The 19971-nt window shown below is 64.4% G+C and overlaps 2 protein-coding genes across 3 annotated transcripts; one reads left to right on the forward strand and one right to left on the reverse strand.

The window, feature by feature from the left end:
* The first annotated feature begins 1426 nt into the window (after positions 1–1426).
* RCOR2 (REST corepressor 2) lies at positions 1427–5601 on the forward strand. Its single transcript, XM_034071845.1, has 13 exons — positions 1427–1488; positions 1724–1841; positions 2249–2305; positions 2390–2470; positions 2828–2880; positions 2963–3124; positions 3891–4015; positions 4123–4192; positions 4287–4478; positions 4565–4642; positions 4767–4824; positions 4935–5152; positions 5500–5601. Exons 2-13 carry the CDS (start codon positions 1727–1729, stop codon positions 5599–5601), a joined length of 1311 nt encoding a protein of 436 aa, XP_033927736.1. The 5' UTR covers positions 1427–1488; positions 1724–1726.
* Positions 5602–6187: 586 nt separating this feature from the next.
* MARK2 (microtubule affinity regulating kinase 2) lies at positions 6188–19621 on the reverse strand. 2 transcript variants are annotated; one of them, XM_034071680.1, is made up of 18 exons: positions 19441–19621; positions 15217–15384; positions 13993–14046; positions 13850–13898; positions 13676–13741; positions 13505–13575; positions 13344–13400; positions 12864–13100; positions 12668–12787; positions 12176–12275; positions 11977–12089; positions 11288–11414; positions 10845–11023; positions 10548–10645; positions 9568–9840; positions 8795–8821; positions 7646–7690; positions 6188–7246 (listed from the first exon to the last, which is right to left on the reverse strand). In XM_034071680.1, exons 1-18 carry the CDS (start codon positions 19495–19497, stop codon positions 6892–6894), a joined length of 2196 nt encoding a protein of 731 aa, XP_033927571.1. In that variant the 5' UTR covers positions 19498–19621; the 3' UTR covers positions 6188–6891. The 2 variants fall into 2 exon arrangements, with proteins under 2 accessions (XP_033927571.1, XP_033927572.1); XM_034071681.1 differs by lacking the exon at positions 19441–19621 and adding an exon at positions 16401–16520.
* Between the last annotated feature and the right edge of the window lie 350 nt (positions 19622–19971).

Here is a 19971-nt window from a genome sequence, read left to right on the forward strand (position 1 = left end):
CCCCATAGAGCGGGCCTTGACACATGAACCTGCCCCATAAACCTGCCCCATAGAGAGGGCCATGACACATGACCCTGCCCCATAAACCTGCCCCATAGAGAGGGCCTTGACACATGAACCTGCCCCATAAACCTGCCCCATAGATTGGGCCATGACACATGACCCTGCCCCATAAACCTGCCCCATAGATTGGGCCTTGACACATGAACCTGCCCCATAAACCTGCCCCATAGAGAGGGCCTTGACACATGAACCTGCCCCATAAACCTGCCCCATAGAGAGGGCCATGACACATGAACCTGCCCCATAAACCTGCCCCATAGAGAGGGCCTTGACACATGAACCTGCCCCATAAACCTGCCCCATAGAGAGGGCCATGACACATGAGCCTGCCCCATACACCTGCCCCATAGAGTGGGCCATGACACATGAACCTGCCCCATATATCGGGCCATAACCACTAAACCTGCCCCATAGCATGGACCCACAACGCTCAGCTTGCCCCATAGCCCAGACCCATGGCTTGCCCCATAGACCAGGATCACAGCCTGTAACTCCATAACCCTGCCCCATAGGTGGACCCACAGCCCTCACCCTGCCCTACAGCCCATAACCCTGCCCCACAGCCTGGCCCCATAGTACAGGCCCAAGGATCCCGGCCTGCCCCATAACCCTGCTCTATGGCCCTACCCCACAGCCTTGGGCCCACCCCATAACCCTGCCCCACAACCCTCAGGCTGTCCCATAGTTTGGCCCCATGGCCATTCCTGACAGCCCTCAGCTCACCCCACTGCTCTACTCCATAACCCTGTCCCACATCCTGGCCCCACAGCCCTTGGGCTGCCCCATAACCCTGCCCTATAACTGGCCCTGCCACACAACCCTCAGTCTGCCCCATAGCTTGGCCCCACAACCCTGCCTAAGGGCCCTCACTCCAACCCCTGAGCCCTGCCCCACAGCAGCTCCATAGTCCTAAGTCCCACAGTACATACCCAGCCCCCAGCTAGCCCTATAGCCTGCCCCATAGCCCATCCCACAACACTGCTGCACCCCCAGGACCCCCATAGGGGTGGGTGGGAAGCGGAGGGTAACAGGGAGCTGTGAGGCAGGGAGTGGGAGCAATCCCCATAGCGGGACACCCCAAAGCCCCACAGCAGCCCCATATGAGCCCCACAGCAGCCCCAGAGCCCTAAGCCCCATAGTCCTTACCCAGCCCCACAGCAGACCCTTTATCCCCCCATCCCTTTGTTCCCACCAGCCACACTATGTGGGGGGGGGGGTGTGACACAGTCCCTATACCCCCACCCATCTATGGGTCCCAGCCCCACCATGGGCTCTCTATGGGGCCGAGCCCCCACCCCCCCGTGCTGCCGGCGGAGGGGTACGCAGGGGGCGGGAGGGGGGGGGTGTGCTGAGGCCGGGGGAGCTGGAACTACTTTGGCACTGTCAGGCGGCGGGAGCAGCCGGCGGCGCTTTGTGTGGGTGCTGGTGGGTGCCGAGACCCCCCCCAACCCCCCCCTCCCCTTGACCCCCCCCCCTTTGATTTTGGGGTGAAATTCCTCCTTTTTGGGGTCCTGCCTGCCCCCCTCACCCCCCCTCCCTCCCCATAGCGCAGCTTAAGCTCAAGTTTGCTGTGGGGCAGCAGGGCTGAGCCTCCCCCCCCAACTTATGGGGCACCATTGATGGTTGGGGGTTCACCCAACCCCCCCCCCCCGCCCCACAGGCGATGCCGTCGGTGATGGAGAACCCCTCGGGTATCCTGTCCCGCAGCCGCTCCAGGGCCGTGCCCGGCGGTGCCCCCCCCTCCGAGGACGAGGACAGCGCGGACGAGCGCAGCCACGGTGAGTGCCCCCCCCCATGGACGCGCTTTGGGCCCCCCCAAACACCCCCTCCCCATACACACCCCATGCGTGTGCAGGAGCACACACGTGTGTGCGGGGGGGGGGATGTCCATGTCATCGTGACATGCCCCCCACCCTCCCATAGGGGTGGTTTGGGGGGGGGCGCACGCACACCTATAGGGATATGGGGGGGAACAAAGCCCCGTCCCCATTGTCCCCAGCGCCCGCGTGTGCGCCGGCCGCCCCCTTTGTTTGCTGGGGTGGAGGGGACCCAGTGCTGGGACCCCCAGATCTTCGTGGGGGGGGGGGGGAGGGAGAACCCCCCTTAACCCAGAACCTCCCCCCCGGACCCCAGTTCCCTCCCATTAACCCCCATTCCCCCCCCTTTCCTTCTCCCCCCTCCCCAGACAGCATGATCCGGGTCGGGGCTGATTACCAAGCAGTGATTCCTGACTGCAAACCAGGTAGGGACCATCGACGGGGGGGGGATTATGGGGGTACAAGGGGGGGGGGTCCTCCCTTTCTGACCCCATCCACCCCCTCCCCAGAGAGCCCAGCTCGCTACAGCAACAAGGAGCTGAAGGGGATGCTGGTGTGGGCCCCCAGCCACTGCGTCTCCGATGCCAAACGTGAGCCCCCCCCCCCCCAAGCAAACCGGGAGGTCCCTTGGGGGGCAGGAGGGGATGGTTATGGGGTGTTTCCTACCCCCTGACCCCCCTTTACCCCCAAACTCCCCCTTTGCCCCCTCCCAACCTCCCTTTCACCCCCTAACCATTTACCCACTCAACATTTACCCACCCTGTAAGTCCCCCATAAACCCCCAACCCATCCATAACCCCCTATAACCCCCAAAACCACCTTTCCTCCCACTCCTAGCCCCCCAACACCCCCTTTATCTCCCCTATTTCCCCATGACCCCCCCATAACCTCCTAAAACCCCTTTTAATCCCCCAAACCCCTCTTTCACCCCCCTTTTAACCCCTCAGTGGACAAATACATCGCCATGGCTAAGGACAAACACGGCTACAACATCGAGCAGGTGCTTCTGCCCCCCCCAAACAACACAAGAGCCCCCCAGGGTGTCACCCCCAACCCTTTCCTGACCCCCCCCCCTTTTCCAGGCTCTGGGAATGCTGCTGTGGCACAAGCATGATGTGGAGAAGTCCTTGGCTGACCTGGCCAACTTCACCCCCTTCCCGGATGAGTGGACAGTGGAGGACAAGGTGCTCTTTGAACAGGCCTTCAGCTTCCATGGCAAGAGCTTCGCCCGCATCCAGCAGATGGTGAGGGACCCCCAAGCCCCCCCATTCACCCCAACCTTCCCCATTCACCCCCCAAACCCCCACATCCCTTCCTATGGCAGGACACGGGGTTTGGATCCATCCCCATAGCTCTGGGCTGGGGGTTCCTGCCCCTATGGGACCCCAGGGAGCATGGGATTGAGGTGGTTCGTGCCACCCCAATTCCCCACCCCTTTAGGGGTGGTAGGTGCCACCCTGACCCCCCCATAGGGGGTAAGTGCCACCATTTTCTCCCCCCCATTAGGGCATGGTATATGCCAACCTTAGAACCACCCCCATAGCGGATGGTAAATGCCACCTAAGGGGTAAATGCTATCCCCTGCCCCCCCCCAGCAGATGGTATGTGCCAACCCCTGGCCCTGCCCCAAGTGGTGCCCCCCCCATTTCTATGGGTGCCCCTCCCCCAGTTCCAGGGGTCCACATCTCCCCCCCTCCATTTAAAGAGAGTTCACCCCCATTTCCATCCCTCTCATATTAAATGCTCCCTTTATCTCCCCTCTCTTTAATTATGGGGTCACCCCTTATTTTTACCCCTTTTTCTCTATTTAAGAGGGTTCTCCCCATTTCTTTTCCATAATTTATGGGCTCCCCCATATTCCACACCCACCCCCCCCAATTTCAAGTGGCTTCCTCCCGTTTTCCCACGGGGCTCCCCTCATTCCAAGCCCTTCCCCTCCCCTTCTTCACCCCATCCCCACCCAAAACTCACCCCCCCAACCCCTCTCCTCCCCCCATTGCCCATTCCCAGCTTCCCGACAAGCTCATCCCGAGTCTGGTCAAGTATTATTATTCCTGGAAGAAAACCCGTTCCCGAACCAGTGTCATGGACAGACAGGCCCGGAGGCTGCTGGGGCGCAAGGACCGGGAGGACAGGTACCCTAACCACCCCCTAGCACCCAAAACTAACCCTAAAATCCACCCCAGACCCAAAACCCATCCCCAGTCCCCCCAAAACCCCTTTTTCTGCCCCATTTCCATAGCAACGATGAGACCGACGATCCCCACCCCACTCTCGATGGGGACATGGAGGCAGCAGACCCCAAAAAAGAGGTTTGAAGGCTGAGGGAGGGGGTGTCCCAATGGGGTCCAATGGGTTCGTGGGTGTCCCAATGCCCCCATTGAACCCCCACATCTACCATTGCAGCCACCGTACCCCAAACCCTGCACCCGGAAGGAGGCTCAGTACCGGCACCACCTGCCCCCCCGGCACCGCCGCCGCCCCCCCCGCGGGATGCACTTGAGCCGTGAGGCTGTGGCCGGTGTCACCTCCAACCCTGAGCTGGGGGCCGCAGGCCTGCGCCAGCTCGACTGCCAGCTTGTGTCCCTCAAGCGGCAGGTACGGACCTGACCCCCCCCCGGATCCATGGGGTGCTCCCTAAGCTGGGGGGGACACCTGGAGTTCGTGTGTCTGTGTCCCCATAGGTGCAGCGGATCAAGCAGATCAACAGCGGCCTCAAGCAGGCGTTGGAGGGCGGCGTGGAGGGGCTGCGCCCACCCGAGGTGGGATTGGGGTCCCTGGGTGTCCCCATGCCCTCCATGGGGTCCCTGCTCTGCCCCACAGTGTCCTCACGGTGCCTGCACATTGTGTTCTGCCCCACATCACCCCACACCCCTGTCTCCACAGGGCACTGGCAAGTTCAGCTCCCGCTGGACAACGGATGAGCAGCTCCTGGTGGTGCAGGGTGAGACCCTTAATGAATCCCATTGATCCCCTTGTCCTAACTGACCCCCCCTTACCCTCATTGACCCCCTTGAGCCCCCTTTACCTCACTGACCCCCTGCCCCCCCCCAGCACTGCGCCGCTACGGCCGTGACTTCCCAGCAGTAGCCGGGGTCCTGGGGAACAAGACCCCAGCCCAGGTCCGGAGCTTTGTGGGGGGCACCCGGCGCCGCTTGGGCCTCACGCGGCTGCTACGGGAGCTCCCCGGGGGGGACAGGGACGAGCCCCCCGCGGGGCCCCCCCTGGAGGGGCAGCGGCAGCAGGAGGAGGAGGAGGAGGAGGAGGAAGAGGTGAGTGGGGTGAGCAGGGTCCAACGCCGGGTCCAGTCCTGGCCACGCCCCCAGCACACCCACGGCCACGCCCCCAGCACACCCATGGCCACGCCCCCAACACGCACATGGCCACGCCCCCAGCACTCCCATGGCCACGCCCCCAACACGCACATGGCCACGCCCCCAGCACTCCCATGGCCACGCCCCCAACACTCCCATGGCCACGCCCCCAGCACACCCACGGCCACGCCCCTGCTCCATCCATGGCTCCGTGCCTGCTCACCCCCACCCGGGACAAGCCCCGCCCCATTGAGACCACGCCCCATTCAATCCTGGCCCCGCCCACTGTGACTTGGACCCTCCAGGCCGTGTCCCATTCCATGGCCACGCCCCCCAGCCCATACTTGGCCCCTCCCATCCGCATCCTGGCCCCGCCCACTCGTGCTCAGGCTCCTCCCCCTTCCTGACCCCGCCTCTCTCCCGCAGGTGCAGATCACCGGAGTCTCCCGCCAGGCCCCGCCCCCATCGCTAGCCCCGCCCCCTCCGTCGCGCCCCCCGCAGCCCCCCCCTCCCCTCCTGCGCCCGGCCCCTCCCCCCCCGCCGGGGCTCCCGCTGGGCCGGGCCCCTCCCCCCCTGCTCCGGCCTGGCCACGCCTCCGCCGCCAGGCCACGCCCCCCCGCTGCCGGGCACGCCCCACCCCGCTGAGCGGCATTGCCCCCCCCCCGCCGCAGCGCCCCCTGCTGGGCGGGGGGACCCCCAGTGTGTGTTTGCAATAAAGGTATTTTACTAGAGACAGCACTGGGAATACTGGGAGGGGATTGGGGTGTACTGGGAGCGCTGGGAGCGCTGGGTTACAGGGGCAGTGCTGGCTTGGACTGGGAGTCTTTGTCCATGGTCTGTACTGATCTACACTGGAAGTAGTGCTTTGTATTGGCCCAAACTGGTTAATACTGGGACCCCTGTCTCTGCTGATCAGTATTGGATGCCCTTGCTTGTACTGGTCCATACTGGTCTGCACTGGTCTGTACTGGTGGCACCACTCAGACTCAAGGATCTTTCTGGAAAGATTTTACTCTAGAACCTGCCCCCCCAGGGCCGGGCAGGGGCAGGGCCTGCGGAGGGGGCGGGGCTACAGCAGGTCACATGATCACACCCCACCCCACCCCCCCCCAGGGGCCTTCCTGAGTGCAGAGGGAAGGGCAGGACACCCCAAGGCCACCGTGGGGTCACCTGGGGACAGGGAGACCCTGGGTTGTCCCCACGTGACCTCAGAGCACCCCCTTTGGCCTTGGGCCACCAAAGGTATCCCCACGAGGCCCCAGACCACGTGAGGGATGTCCTTGGGGGTGGCCCCAGTGGGGTCTCGGCCACCAAAGCCCACAACACCCCAGAGGTCCCTTGAGGATGTCCCCACAAGTCCCCAGGTAGCCCCGTCCTATGTCACAATGTCCCCAGCTGTGCCTCGGCCACCTGGGATGGTCTCGAGGAGGTCCCTGGACCACCAAGGAGGGCCCCTGGAGCCACCCCCAGCGCTCGGGATGGCCCCGGCCCATGCTCCAATGGCCCCACAGGTCCCACAGGTCCATCCAGAACAGCCCCAGAGGTCCCTTGGAGGTTGTCTTCCTCCTCGAGCCATCGCGTCATCCTCAAGGCGAGGGGTGGGTGACACCAGTTGCCGTCGCTCGATGCCAGTTGACACCAGTTGCCGCCGGTTGACGGTGGTTGACACCAGTTGCCATGTCCACCCTCGGGGGGGCTCAGAGCTTGAGCTCATTGGCCACTTTGGAGGCGATGTTCTTGAAGGCCATGGAGGTGCCGGCGATCCGCTTGAAGCGGACACCGTTGAGGGACAGCCGCGGCAGTTTGCAGACCTCCATCTCCCACTGCACGAAGGAGTCGTGGCCGGGGGCACCGTGGGCACAGAGCAGCACAAAGCGCTCCTGGGGCTCGCAGCGGCAGCTGTTGGCATCCAGAACCTTCCGGATCTCCCGCAGCATCTCCCCGGGCTCCAGGGAACTCGTGGTCTTCATGCTCCACGTGAAGCGCAAGGAACGGGGTTTGACGTCGCGGCCGGCGCCGTCCCGAGGGTCCTTGTCCGGAGCCACCGAGGGTCTGTGAGGGGGGACAATGGGATCAGGGGTGGTGGAGACTGGGAATGGCACTGGGATGGAGTTGGGAGGATGGCATCAGGATCAACTTCATGGCCCTGGGTGGCACCAGGAGCAGTATGGTGATCCTGGGGGTCACAGTGACCCCATAGGGACTATGGAGATCCTTGGATGGCACAAGGACCTCACAGACACCAGGACCAGGATGGAGGTGTTGGGCATCCCCCGTGGGGACCCAACAGATGGCACTGGGACCAGTACAGAGGTCTTGGGTGTCTCATGGGTGTCACAAGGAGCACTATGGAGACCCAGGGTGGCACAAGGGCCCCACAGACATCACCAGGACCACTATGGGGGTGCTACAGGTGTCCCAGGGGTGTCCCCAACACCCCCCCCCGCTCACCTCAGTGTCTCCACCCGGTCCTTGCTCTCGGGCTCGTGAGGGTTCCTCGAGAAACAACAAGTTTGAGGGGGATGAAATCAATGGGGGAGGGAATGGGGGCAGCCCCCCCCCCCCCCCAGCACCCAGACAGCACAGAGGGGGACGGGACAAGGGGGATACACACGGACACACACACACATACACACACACGGACAGACAGACAGACAGCAGCAGCCGAGCGGGGCCGGGGCCATGCGGGGCCGTGCAATGACCATGGAGGGGCTTGAGGGGCATGCGGGGGGGGTGGCACCCAGGGACACCAGCACCCAGGGACACCAGCACCCACAGGGACACCAGCACCCAGGGGACACCAGCACCCAGGGGACACCAGCACCCACAGGGACACCAGCACCCAGGGGACACCAGCACCCAGGGACACCAGCACCCACAGGGACACCAGCACCCAAGGGACACCAGCACCCAGGGACACCAGCACCCACAGGGACACCAGCACCCATAGGGACACCAGCACCCAGGGGACACCAGCACCCATAGGGACACCAGCACCCAGGGACACCAGCACCCAGGGGACACCAGCACCCACAGGGACACCAGCACCCAGGGGACACCAGCACCCACAGGGACACCAGCACCCAAGGGACACCAGCACCCAGGGACACCAGCACCCAGGGACACCAGCACCCACAGGGACACCAGCACCCAGGGGACACCAGCACCCAGGGGACACCAGCACCCAGGGGACACCAGCACCCACAGGGACACCAGCACCCAGGGACACCAGCACCCAGGGACACCAGCACCCAGGGACACCAGCACCCACAGGGACACCAGCACCCAGGGGACACCAGCACCCAAGGGACACCAGCACCCAGGGACACCAGCACCCAGGGGACACCAGCACCCAGGGGACACCAGCACCCACAGGGACACCAGCACCCAGGGACACCAGCACCCAGGGACACCAGCACCCAGGGACACCAGCACCCACAGGGACACCAGCACCCAGGGACACCAGCACCCAGGGACACCAGCACCCAGGGACACCAGCACCCACAGGGACACCAGCACCCACAGGGACACCAGCACCCAGGGGACACCAGCACCCAGGGGACACCAGCACCCAGGGGACACCAGCACCCAGCACCCTACCTTCTGGCAAACCTGAAAGACAGATTTCTACAACGACAAACAGAAGAGAAGGGCGACGTTGGGGGGGGGGGGAAGGGAGGGAAGAGGGGTGGGAGCCCCCCCAGTCTGGATGTCACCCCCACCCCCATTTCACTCCCCCCCCCCAAATGGAATTGGGCAGCAGGAGAAGCTGGGATGAATCCCCACCACAACCCCAAGCTGTCCCTTATGGGGTGACACAGGAACAGGAGGGGACATGGGGGGGCCCTAAAGGGGTGGGAGTACAGGAGGAGCACTGGGGGGGGAACACATAGTGGGGTGATAGGAGGGGATTGGGGAGACCACTAAGGACAAGGAAGAACCCGGGGGGGGGCAGTAGGAAGGGACATGCAGGAGATGGGGGAGACAAGGGGTGTGGGGACACACAGAGACCCCCCCCAAAGGACACACAGAAGGGACACACATGGGGACAAGGGAACAAAGGGAGAGGACACAGAGCATCCCAAAGGGTGTGGGGGACATGAGAGGGGCCCTGGAAGGGTGATAGAGGAACATAGAGAGGACCCAAAGGACCCTTAAAGGACACAGAGGGTCCCCAAGGTGCCATGTCCCATGACACACATGGATGCACATGAGGACAAGGGAATGCACAGAGGAGCCCTGGAGGCACAAGGGGACACAGGGGGGACCCATAGGGGTCCATGTGTGCAGCCCAGGGGTCACACACAGAGGGGGACACACATGGGACACACACACGGGGCTGACCCCATTGCTGTCCCCCCATAAGCACTCACCTCCGCACGAACTTGGAGGTGAACTTGCTGAAGAGGCTGGAGCCGGGGGGGCCACGTCGGCCCTGGCTGGCTCCGGAGGGCGACGGGGGGGGCCCGAGGCCGGGGGGCGCGGGGGGCAGCGCATAGGGCAGGCCTGGCTGCTCACGGCCCCGCAGCTGCCCCGCATGGAACGTGCTGCGGCTCGACACCCCCCTGGGGAAGCTGGGCCGCTCCCCCCCGGCCTGGCTCACGTTGTGTGCAGAGGGGGAGGCGGCCGGCACCCGGCCGGGGGCGCTGTGGGGGGAGTGGGGTTAATGGGGGGCAATGGGAGCAATGCGGCACCCCAGGGACCCCGAAGCATAGCGGGGATGGGTTGGCAACACACAGCACCCCAGGGACACCCACAGCACACAGCAACACCCCAGGGACATGTGAGCACCCCACAGAACCCCATAGCACTCTAGGGCCACATCAGCACCCCACAGCACACCATTGCACCCCATAGCATCCCACTGCACCCCAGGGACCCCTGACAGCACACTGGGAATGTGCTAGCACCCCACAGCACCCTGGGGACCTGACATTGACACACAGCACCCCACTGCTCCCCACAGCAGCCTGGGGCCATACCAGCACCCAACAGCACCCTAGAGACACACCAGCACCCCACAGCACCCTGGGGACATGCAGGTACCCCACAGCACCCGAGGGACCCACTGGCACCCCACAACACCCAAACCCCCCTAGAGGGTGTCCCCCCCCCATAGACCACAGGAGGTTGGGGGGGGCCTTGCCTGGGCCGGGGGGGGTCGCAGTTGGCGTCGGTGGCTTTCGGGTGCTGGCGGGCGCGGGGGGGGGCGCCGGGGGCCGGGGGGGCGGCGGGTGAGGGCCGGCAGCCCGGCGTGGGGAGGCTAGGAGAGAAAAGTGGGGGCTGGGGGGTGGGATGGGGGGGGGGGGAGGTCAGGGGGTTTTGGGGTGCAGGGGTTTGGGGGGGTCTGTACCTGTCCTTGCCGTTCTGCAGTGAGCTCTGGCCCAGGCTGGCTCGATCCAGCAGTGGTGAGTTCCGGCTCCGGGTGGTGCCGGTGGAGAGGACACTGTTCTGTTGTGGGGGGACACACGGTGAGGGTCACATGATGGAGACACGAAAGGGGGGGGGGCCCACATGGGAACCCCCCCACCAGTGGAGGACTTGGGTGTTTGGGGCCTCTAATGGGTGCAGGGGTTTGACCCCATCACACACAGGATCCCTCCCCTCACCCCCCCCAGTGTCACCCATGGGTGCTCCCCCCTGCACTGACCGTGGAGGGTGAGGGGGTGCCCTTGGCTCGCTCCAGGCCGGGCAGGGGGCTGGGGGGCACCTTGGCTGTGCTGCCTGCCCGGCGCCCCCCCTCCTCCTCTGTCCCCCCTCTCTTGTTCTCCGCATTGGCCGCCTGTGTCTTCTTGGAGTAGGAGGCCGAGGTGGGGATGGAGAGGCCAGCTGGGGGGGGGGGGGAATAAAATGAGGGGGGGCCCATGGGGACATCACCCCACTTGGACCCATCCCCACCTCACCCCCACCCTACCCCTCAGGGATGCTCCCACCCCATAGGGACCCCCCCACCTCCTATCCCTTCACCTCTAGGACCCCCTTCTCCCAATGGTCCATACCTGGGACCTCACCCCTCCCATCCCACAGCCCCCCCCTTCCACCATGGCATAGGGGTACCCCCATTGTCACCCCCTCACCCCATGTCAGGCTCACCCTGGTCGCTGACGCGGCGTTTGGGGTTGGCGGAGACGCTGCGCTGGACCTTGTGTGCTGGGGATGGCCCCGAGCTGTTGGCCACCTCCGGGGCAGGCCTGGGCTTCAGGGACAGGCTCTCCTCCAGCTGTGGGGACAAGGGGATACACTGGGACATGGGGGGACATGTGGGGACATGGGGATGGGGACCCAACACGTGCAGGGCCAGGGACGCGCTGGCACCAGGCACAGCTGGGGATAGGGACAGGGACACGATGGCACGGGCAGGGTGATGCCCCCCCCCCCCCCCCGTGGTGTTCCCTCAATGTCCCCTTGTTGGCCCTATGGGGCTCATCTGCTGTGCTCCAGCACATCCATATTCCTCCTCGTGTCCCTTTATCCCCTCATCCCCTCCTCTGTTCTCTGTCACATCTATGTCCCCATGCTCCTCGGGCCTCCTCATTGTCCCTCTGTCCCCTCAGCCCCATCATGTTCCTTGTCATTCCCATGTCAGTCCCTCTGCTCCCTGTCACATCCAGCCTGTCTCATTGTGCTCATGCCCACGTTCTGTCATTCCCATGTTTCTTGTCCCCAAATCCCCTCCATATTCCCTGCTCTGCCCCCATCACCCTCATGTCCCTTCCATGCTCCATCCCACCCACATCCCCTCTCCCTGTTGTCCCCCTGTGGTGCCCCCCCTGGCCCCGCACCTCTGAGCTCTTGTGGTCCAGCAGCAGGTATGTGGCCATCACCTCATTGTACTTCTGCCCCACCAAGGACTCCTGGATCTCCTCCCGCGTGTACCCCATGGACACCATCAGCTCTGGGAGGGGGGACACAGGCCTCAGTGGGGACCCCCACATCTGGGGGACCCCTACCCCTCAAAATGTCATGGTGGGGGGATCCTACCTGTCCTCCGGGGGTCCTTGTAGTCTGGCACAGGTTCCATGTAGGGCTTCAGCTCATCGTCCTCGTGGCCCACGTTCATCCAGCGGTCCTTCATGATTTGCTGCAAGCAGGGCACAGGACACCAAATGGGGGGGTTGAGGGTCCCAGAACCACCATGGGGTGACCAGAAGGTCCCGAGTGCTCTTGGTGGTGACCAGGATCACACTGGGGGTGTCCAAGGTAGCTGGAACCAAGTTGGGGGTCCCCAGGACCACACTGAGGGTGCTTGGAGGGTCCCAGAGGTGCCCAGGACCACACTGGGGGTTCCTGGTTGGTGCTATGGGTGTCCAGGACCACACTGGGGGTGCCCTGGAGATCCCAAGGGTGTGCAGGACCATAGTTCTGGATGCACCTGCACCATGCTGGGGGTCTTGGGATGCTCTTGGAGGTGCCCATGACCCTGCTAGGGATGCTCCCATGGGTGTCCTGTCCATCCCACTACCCCCCCCTCACCTCCAAGGTGCCCCTTTTGGTAGGATTAAGGATGAGGAACTTCTTGAGCAGGTTCTCGCAGTCAGTAGACATGTAGAAAGGGATCCTGTACTTGCCCCGCAGCACCCGCTCCCGCAGCTCCTGAGGTGGGAAACAGCCATTGGAAGACCACAACACCCCCAGGGATCCCCCCAGGACCCCCAAAACTGGGTCTTACCTTCAGGTTCTGCCCATCGAAGGGCAGGGAACCACTGACCAGGGTGTAGAGGATGACCCCCAAGCTCCAGACATCCACCTCGGGGCCGTCGTACTTCTTGCCCTGGAAGAGCTCGGGGGCTGCGTATGGGGGGGACCCACAGAACGTGTCCAGCTTGTTCCCAAAGGTGAACTCGTTGCTGAAGCCAAAATCAGCGATTTTGATGTTCATGTCAGCGTCCAGCAGCAGGTTCTCAGCCTGGCCCAGGAAGGAGAGCACCCAAAAGGGGTTAGGGGGGGTTTGGGTGCTGCTGGCACCTCCCAGGGGGTGCCAGGGACACGTAGGTGCAGCCATGGGGGTCTCAGGCATGTCTGGGTGCTGCCCTGGGGGGTCCCAGGAACACCCAGATGCCACCCTGGGGTCAGGAGGGTGTGGGGAGCACCCCTGGGTGCTATTGGGCATCTCAGGGGTGTCAAGGGGTGCAAGTGGGGGGCTCCTCACCTTCAAGTCCCTATGGACAATGAACTTCTGGTGGCAGTACTGCACGGCCGACACTATCTGCAGGAGAGGGGGGTGTCAGGGGGGGTCCCCCAGCCCCCTGGGGACACAGGGGGGTCCCCAAACCCCGCTGGGGGGTGTCACACCCACATCCCCTTCCTGACCTGTCGGAACTTGGCCCGGGCTTCCTTCTCCTTCATGCGCCCGTGGGCTACCAGGTAGTCAAAAACCTCACCTGGGGGGGGCACAATGGGGGTGAGAGGCAGCTCTGCCTGGTCCCTGCCTGCTGCACCCCCTCTGCCTGTTCCCTGCCTGCTGCCCCCCCCGCTGCTCACCCCCACTGGCGTACTCCATGACCAGGTAAAGTGTCTTCTCCGTCTCGATCACCTCGAAGAGCTTCACTGCAAAGGGGACAAAGTGGGGCTGGAGAAGAGACCCCCCCACCAAGGGTGGTGGGGTGTGATGGGGGGACACAGGAAGTGTCAGTGCGCAGGCAGGGGGGGGCTCACCTATGTTGGGGTGGTTCAGGACCTTCATTATTCGCACTTCCCGAAAGAGCTGTGAGGAAACAGGGAAGAAAAGGGGGGATGAGGGGGTGGGAGATGCCACAACCCCCCTTGTGCTCCCCCCATCCTTGGCCCCCCACTCTGACCTTCTGTAGGCTGGAGGAGTTGAGCTGCGTCTTGTCAATGATCTTCACAGCAACCTGGGGGGTGTGTGTGTGTCAGGGATGTCCCCAAGCATCCCCACACTGGTGGTGCTGGGGAGGTGAGGGGCAGGGGCACAGCATTGCCCCAGAGCTGCCCCACATGTGCTGGCACCCACAGGACAAGGATCACGAGGCCATCCCTGTGGTGGCACCCATGGGACAAGGACCAGGAGCCCAGAGCTGTCCCCACACTGGTGGCACTCAAAAGGACAAGGATCATGAGCCCATCCTGTGGTGGCACTCATGGGGTGAGGACTGGAAGCCCACAGCTGTCCACACACCACAGTGACACTCACTGCTGAGGAGCAGGAGCCCATCTCCATGTCATGGTGGCACTCACAGCACCCAGAACTGTTCTCACACCATGATGGCACCCACAGAATGAGCACCACCTGAACTATCCCTACACCATAGTGGTTCACAAGCCAAGGACCAGGAGCCCAGAGCTGTCCCCTCACCATGGTGGCACCCACAGGCCAAGGACCATGAACCCATCCCTATACTGGCACTCACAGGGCAAGCACCATGAGCCCACAACCATCCCCATGCCATGGTGGCACTCACAGGGTGAGGACCAGGAACCCACAACCATCCCCTCACCATGGTGGCACCCACAGGCCAAGGACCATGAACCCATCCCTGTGGTAGCACTCACCCAGTGAGGACCAGGAACCCACAGCCATCCCAACGCCATGGTGGCACTCACAGGACAAGGACCATGAACCCATCCCAGTGGTGGCACTCACAGGGTGAGGACCAGGAACCCACAACCATCCCTATGTCATGGTGGCACCCACAGGCCAAGGGCCATGAACCCATCCCTATGGTGGCACTCACAGGGTAAGCACCATGAGCCCACAACCATCCCCTCACCATGGTGGCACCCACAGGCCAAGGACCATGAACCCATCCCTGTGGAAGCACTCACAGGGTGAAGACCAGGAACCCACAACCATCTCCACGCCATGGTGGCACTCACAGGCCAAGGACCATGAACCCATCCCTATGGTGGCACTCACAGGCCAAGGACCATGAACCCATCCCTATGGTAGCACTCCCAGGGCAAGCACCACGAGCCCAGGGCTGTCCCCACTCACAGCCAAGGCACCGGTGCCACGGTGGCAGCGGCAGCAGCACCGTCCCCGGCACCCCGGCACCGGCACTCACCTCCTTGCCGGTAAGAACGTGCCGGGCCAGCTTGACCTTGGCGAAGTTGCCTTTGCCGATGGTCTTGAGGAGCCGGTAGTTGCCGATGTGTGGCTGCTCCTCGGCCGCGCTGCCCGAGTTCCGGCCCCGCAGCATGTTGGGCTTCCCGACGCCCTTCCCCTCCCCGGGCTGTGGGGACACCGAGGGGACGATGAGCTTGGGGGGAGATGGGGGGTTTGGTGGTTCCCCCCCCCCTGTACAATCCCAAAGGGGATCCAGAGGTGTCGGTGCTGGGGTTGGAGGAGCAAAGTCCGGGAATGCCGTGTCCATGCGCCGCGCCCGGGCAGGCCGGGAGCCGCCCCCGATACCTGACGCAAGCGCTGTGGTTTCGGGCTGACTTTGGGGGGTTTTGGGGGGACGACGCGGGGGGGGGGGGGGGCAATGGGGTGTCACCCCCTTCTTCAGCCAGGGGGACACAAAGACATGGCTGCACCCTCCCCAAAACACCCTCGTTTCACCCCAAAATGAACGGCAGCACCTTCAACCCGTGGCTAAAACAAGGGGGAACCCCCAAGCCTCAACCACGCTGCACCCCAAAAGCACCTCCCACAATAAGCACGGGTTTAGGGGCACTTTATGGCTCCGGTGCCGAGTGGTGTCACCCCCCATGGTGCTGTCACCGCTCCGGTGACACCAGAGATAACGGGAGCGCGTGAGCGGGTGAGGAAGTGGAGCCAACCCCCCCTTTGGGATGAGGGACATCGCAGCCCCCCAGACCTCACTGGGGATAGGGAGGGCACAGTCTTAGGGTGCCCCCCTCCCATAGGAAGGAACCCGCTGGAAGGGGGGGGGATTGGCCAGAGCAGGCAATGGCACAACAGGGCACCCGGATTTAGGGGAAAAAGAGGCTGTTCTGGGGTCTGGGCTGAAGGGGGGGCGGGATTTTCCCCCTCCCCCCCCCAAATCCAACACTTTGCTTGAGGCTGCTGGGAAAAAGTGAAGGAAAACGGGGGTTTTGTGCCAAAAATCTGCCGTGGCAACGGGGCGGGGAGAGCGCTTCACCATCTGCTGGAGCCAGGGGCGTGCGGCAGCACCGGCACCCGCTCCCCCCATCCCGGGGGGGGGCCATGGCATTCCCAGCGCTCCAGGGCCTCAGTTTCCCCCTGTCCCATCCAGTCCCAGGCAGCTCCATGGGGGGCACTCACCGTGGGCGACCCCAATGTGGCCGAGGCGGAAGCTCCGGGAGTTCAGCTCCCCATGGAGCACCGGGAGCGCCGAACCGGCTCGACCGGTTGGGAATGACGCCGGATGGGGCGGGAGGCAGGGGATGGGGGGGGGGGGGGGGGTGAAATTGGGGTGGGAAAGGGGAAAGAGACACGTTGGGGCAGGAGGAAAATGGTTTGGTTGGAGCTGGAGGCACTGGTGGGAACTGGCACTGGGGGGGTCGTGGGGGTGATGGCACTGGGGTGAGGGTGATGTCAATGGGCCAGGGGTGACATCACAGGGGTCAGAGTGACGTCATTGGGGCTGATGTCACAGGGCCAGGGGTGATATCATCGCAGTTGGGGTGACATCACAGGGCCCAGGGTGACGTCACTGGGGTCGTGAGTGGTAACACAGGGGTCAGGGGCAATGTCACTGGGACTGGGGGTGATGTCACAGGAACCAGGGGTGACATCACTGTGGCTGTAAGTGATGTCATCAGGACCAAGGTGATGTCATCCATTGGATCTAAAGACCCCAGTAAGAAGAGGTGCTGGTAACCAAGCACCAGCACTGGGTTGGGGTGTCCCTGTGCCCCCCCCCCAGGAGGTGCTGGAGCTGTGGGGGGGGGGTCCCTGTGCCCCCAACACTGGAGGTGCTGGAGCAGCTCTGGGGGGTCCCTGTGCCCCCCCCCAATGGAGGTGCTGGAGCAGCTCATGGAGGGTCCTTCTGTCCCCCCAATGGAGGTGCAGGAGCAGCTCTGGGGGGTCCCTGTGCCCCCCCCCCAGGAGGTGCTGGAGCAGCTCTGAGGGGCCCCTGTGCCCCCAACACTGGAGGTGCTGGAGCAGCTCTGAGGGATCCCTGTGTCCCCCCCACCAGAGGTTCTGGAGCAGCTCTGGGGGGGGGGGGGGGGTTCTGTGTCCCCCCCCTGGAGGTGCAGGAGCAGCTCTGGGGGGTCCCTGTGTCCCCCCCCTGGAGGTGCAGGAGCAGCTCTGGGGGGGTCCCTGTGCCCCCCCCACCAGAGGTGCTGGAGCAGCTCATGGAGGGTCCCTGTGTCCCCCCAATGGAGGTGCTGGAGCAGCTCTGGGGGGTCCCTGTGGCCCCCCCCCCCGGAGGTGCTGGTGCAGCTCATGGAGGGTCCTTGTGTCCCCCCAATGGAGGTGCTGGAGCAGCTCTGGGGGGGTCCCTGTGCCCCCCCCCGGGAGATGCCGGAGCAGCTTTGATGCTAAATGTCAGACAAATCAGTTATTTTTGGGTCTCTCTCACATCCCAGCTCATGGTACATTATGGAGCTCATGGGGGGGTTGGGGGAAGACACCCCAATTCCAGCTCCTGGGGGATAAGAAGGACATAGAACCCCCCCCCCCCCATCGCCGCTGCTGCCCCCTCCCCAATTCCTCCCCATCCAGGAACCATTCCCCTTGTTCCTTATGTAACAACAGGGAAAAACAGAGGGAAAAGGCCCAAAGCGAGGAGGGGGTGGCCTGACGCCATGGTGATGGCCACGAAGCTGGGGGGGGGGGACGGACGACACCACCTCTGTCCTCGGGGCTGGGGGCACCCATAAACCCCCCCCCAAGCCCAATGCAGCATCACAACCGGGTCCTTCAGCACCACTTGGGGTGTCCCCCCCAAACTGGGGGTGCAGTGCAGCTGTGGGGAAGCTGTGCCCCCCCCCGAGCCATAAGTGGGGTCCCTCCACATTAGGAGCTTCAAAACCAAGGGGGGGACACTCTGCCCCAAATGCCCCCCCAAAAGATTTGGGGCTCACTGCACCCCCCAACAGACATTGAGAGTGAACCCCCCCGTCAATGGGGATGCGGATGCCCCCACATCCCTTTGGGGGTGCCCCCCCCCAAGCCCTTCCCCCCCCCCCATAGCCCCTGTGCTGTGCAGCGCTGCCACCCCCACAGCCCGTTTTGGGGGGGCACAGCAGGGAAGGGGGTGGGCTCCCACCCCCACACCCCGTTCGCGCAGGCACCAAGGCGCTCACGGGGGGGACACACACACAGAGGCTGTGACAACGGTGACACCCCCAAACCTCGCGCCCCACAGCACGCACCGGACCCCACCGCTAGGGCAATGTGTGGGGCAGGCACCCCACAGCTGCCCCACAGCTTTGGGGTGCAAGCTGTGCCCCCCCCCCCCATAACCCCTGCATGGGGGTGCCTCTGTTCTGCCCCTCAGGGACACCACAAAGCACCTCAGGTCCCACAGCAGAGCCCCTAAGGGGCGGCCCTGGCCCCACATCCCTCAATGGGGTCTGGGCCATGGGGGGGCTGTGAAGAGCTGGGCCCCCCCCAGACCTCCTTGCAGGAGGCACAGGGCACAGTTAGACCCTGCTCTGGGCTCTCATGGAGGGCGCCAGGACCCCCCCCCAAAACCCCCATTTACCCTCAGTGCACCCCCCGGCCCCTTCAGCCCCTTTTCCCCTCATGGGGGGCCCCAGAGCCCCTCAGTCCCCCCCTTTCTCCTCAGCAAACAGCCCGGGACCCCCTTTTTCCCCTCACAAAACGGCTCAGGGCCCCTCAGAGCCTTCCCCGACCCCTATTTCCGCCCCCCAGACCCCATTTCCCCACATAAACAGCCGGGTTCCCATCCAAACCCGCTTCTCTCCTCACAGAATCACTCGGCTCCCCTCAATCCCCCCTTTTCCCCCTCACAAACAGACCCGGGCCCACTCAGACCCCATTTCCCTTCACTAAAACCACCCCAAATCCCCCTCTGCCCCCACAAAGGAGACCCCTGAGCCCCTCACATCCCCCTTTCCCCTCACAAGACGCCCTCAGACCCCAGTTCCCCTCAGCCAAAGCCCCTCTCGCCCCTTCACACCCCACAGAATAGCCCCATAGCCCCCTCAGACCCTCCTTTCCCTTCACTAAACGCACCCCGACCCCTTCGAGCCCCACTTTCCCCTCATAAAAGGCCCCTGGACCCCCCGATCCCCCCTTCCCCCTCACACCCCGGCCCCTACCGGCCCCAGCGCCGCATCGCCCCCGGGCACAGCCCCATCCCCGCCGCTCCCCTCGCCCCCGGCCCTACCTGCTCCGTGTCTCTCTCGTTGACAGTAGGCAGAGGGCTGCGACCGCTGCTCGACATGGCGAGCCCCCTCCCGCCACGGCCGCCGCCGACTATCGCGATAGGGAGAAGGCAGCCGCGGTGTGCGGGGAGGGGGGGGGAAGGGAAAGGGAGCCCGGTCCGCGCTCAGGGAGCGGGGGGGGGCCAGGCCAGCGGCATGGGGGGGGTCGGGACGGGGACCGGGAGCGGAGAACGGGGGGGGGGGGGGGGGGAACGGGCGGCGGGGGCCCCCGGTGCGGCCGCCTCACACCGGCGCCTCCTCAGCAGCACCCAGCGGCTCCCAACATGGCCGCCGCCGCCGGCCCTCGGCCATTTCCGCCGCCGCGCCGGAAACACCCGACACGCCTCCTGCTCCTCTTCGGCTGTTTCCGGACGGAGTCGGCTCCGTGCGGCGGAGCCGGGTTCGGACCTCCCCCCCCCCCCCCGCACGCTAAGACTCGGAGCCACCTTCGGCAATTTCCGCCGGCAGCGGCGGAAACAGCCGAGCCCCGCCCC

Source organism: Melopsittacus undulatus, chromosome 22 (genome assembly GCF_012275295.1).
Source record: "Melopsittacus undulatus isolate bMelUnd1 chromosome 22, bMelUnd1.mat.Z, whole genome shotgun sequence".
NCBI classification, from domain to species: Eukaryota; Metazoa; Chordata; class Aves; order Psittaciformes; family Psittaculidae; genus Melopsittacus; species Melopsittacus undulatus.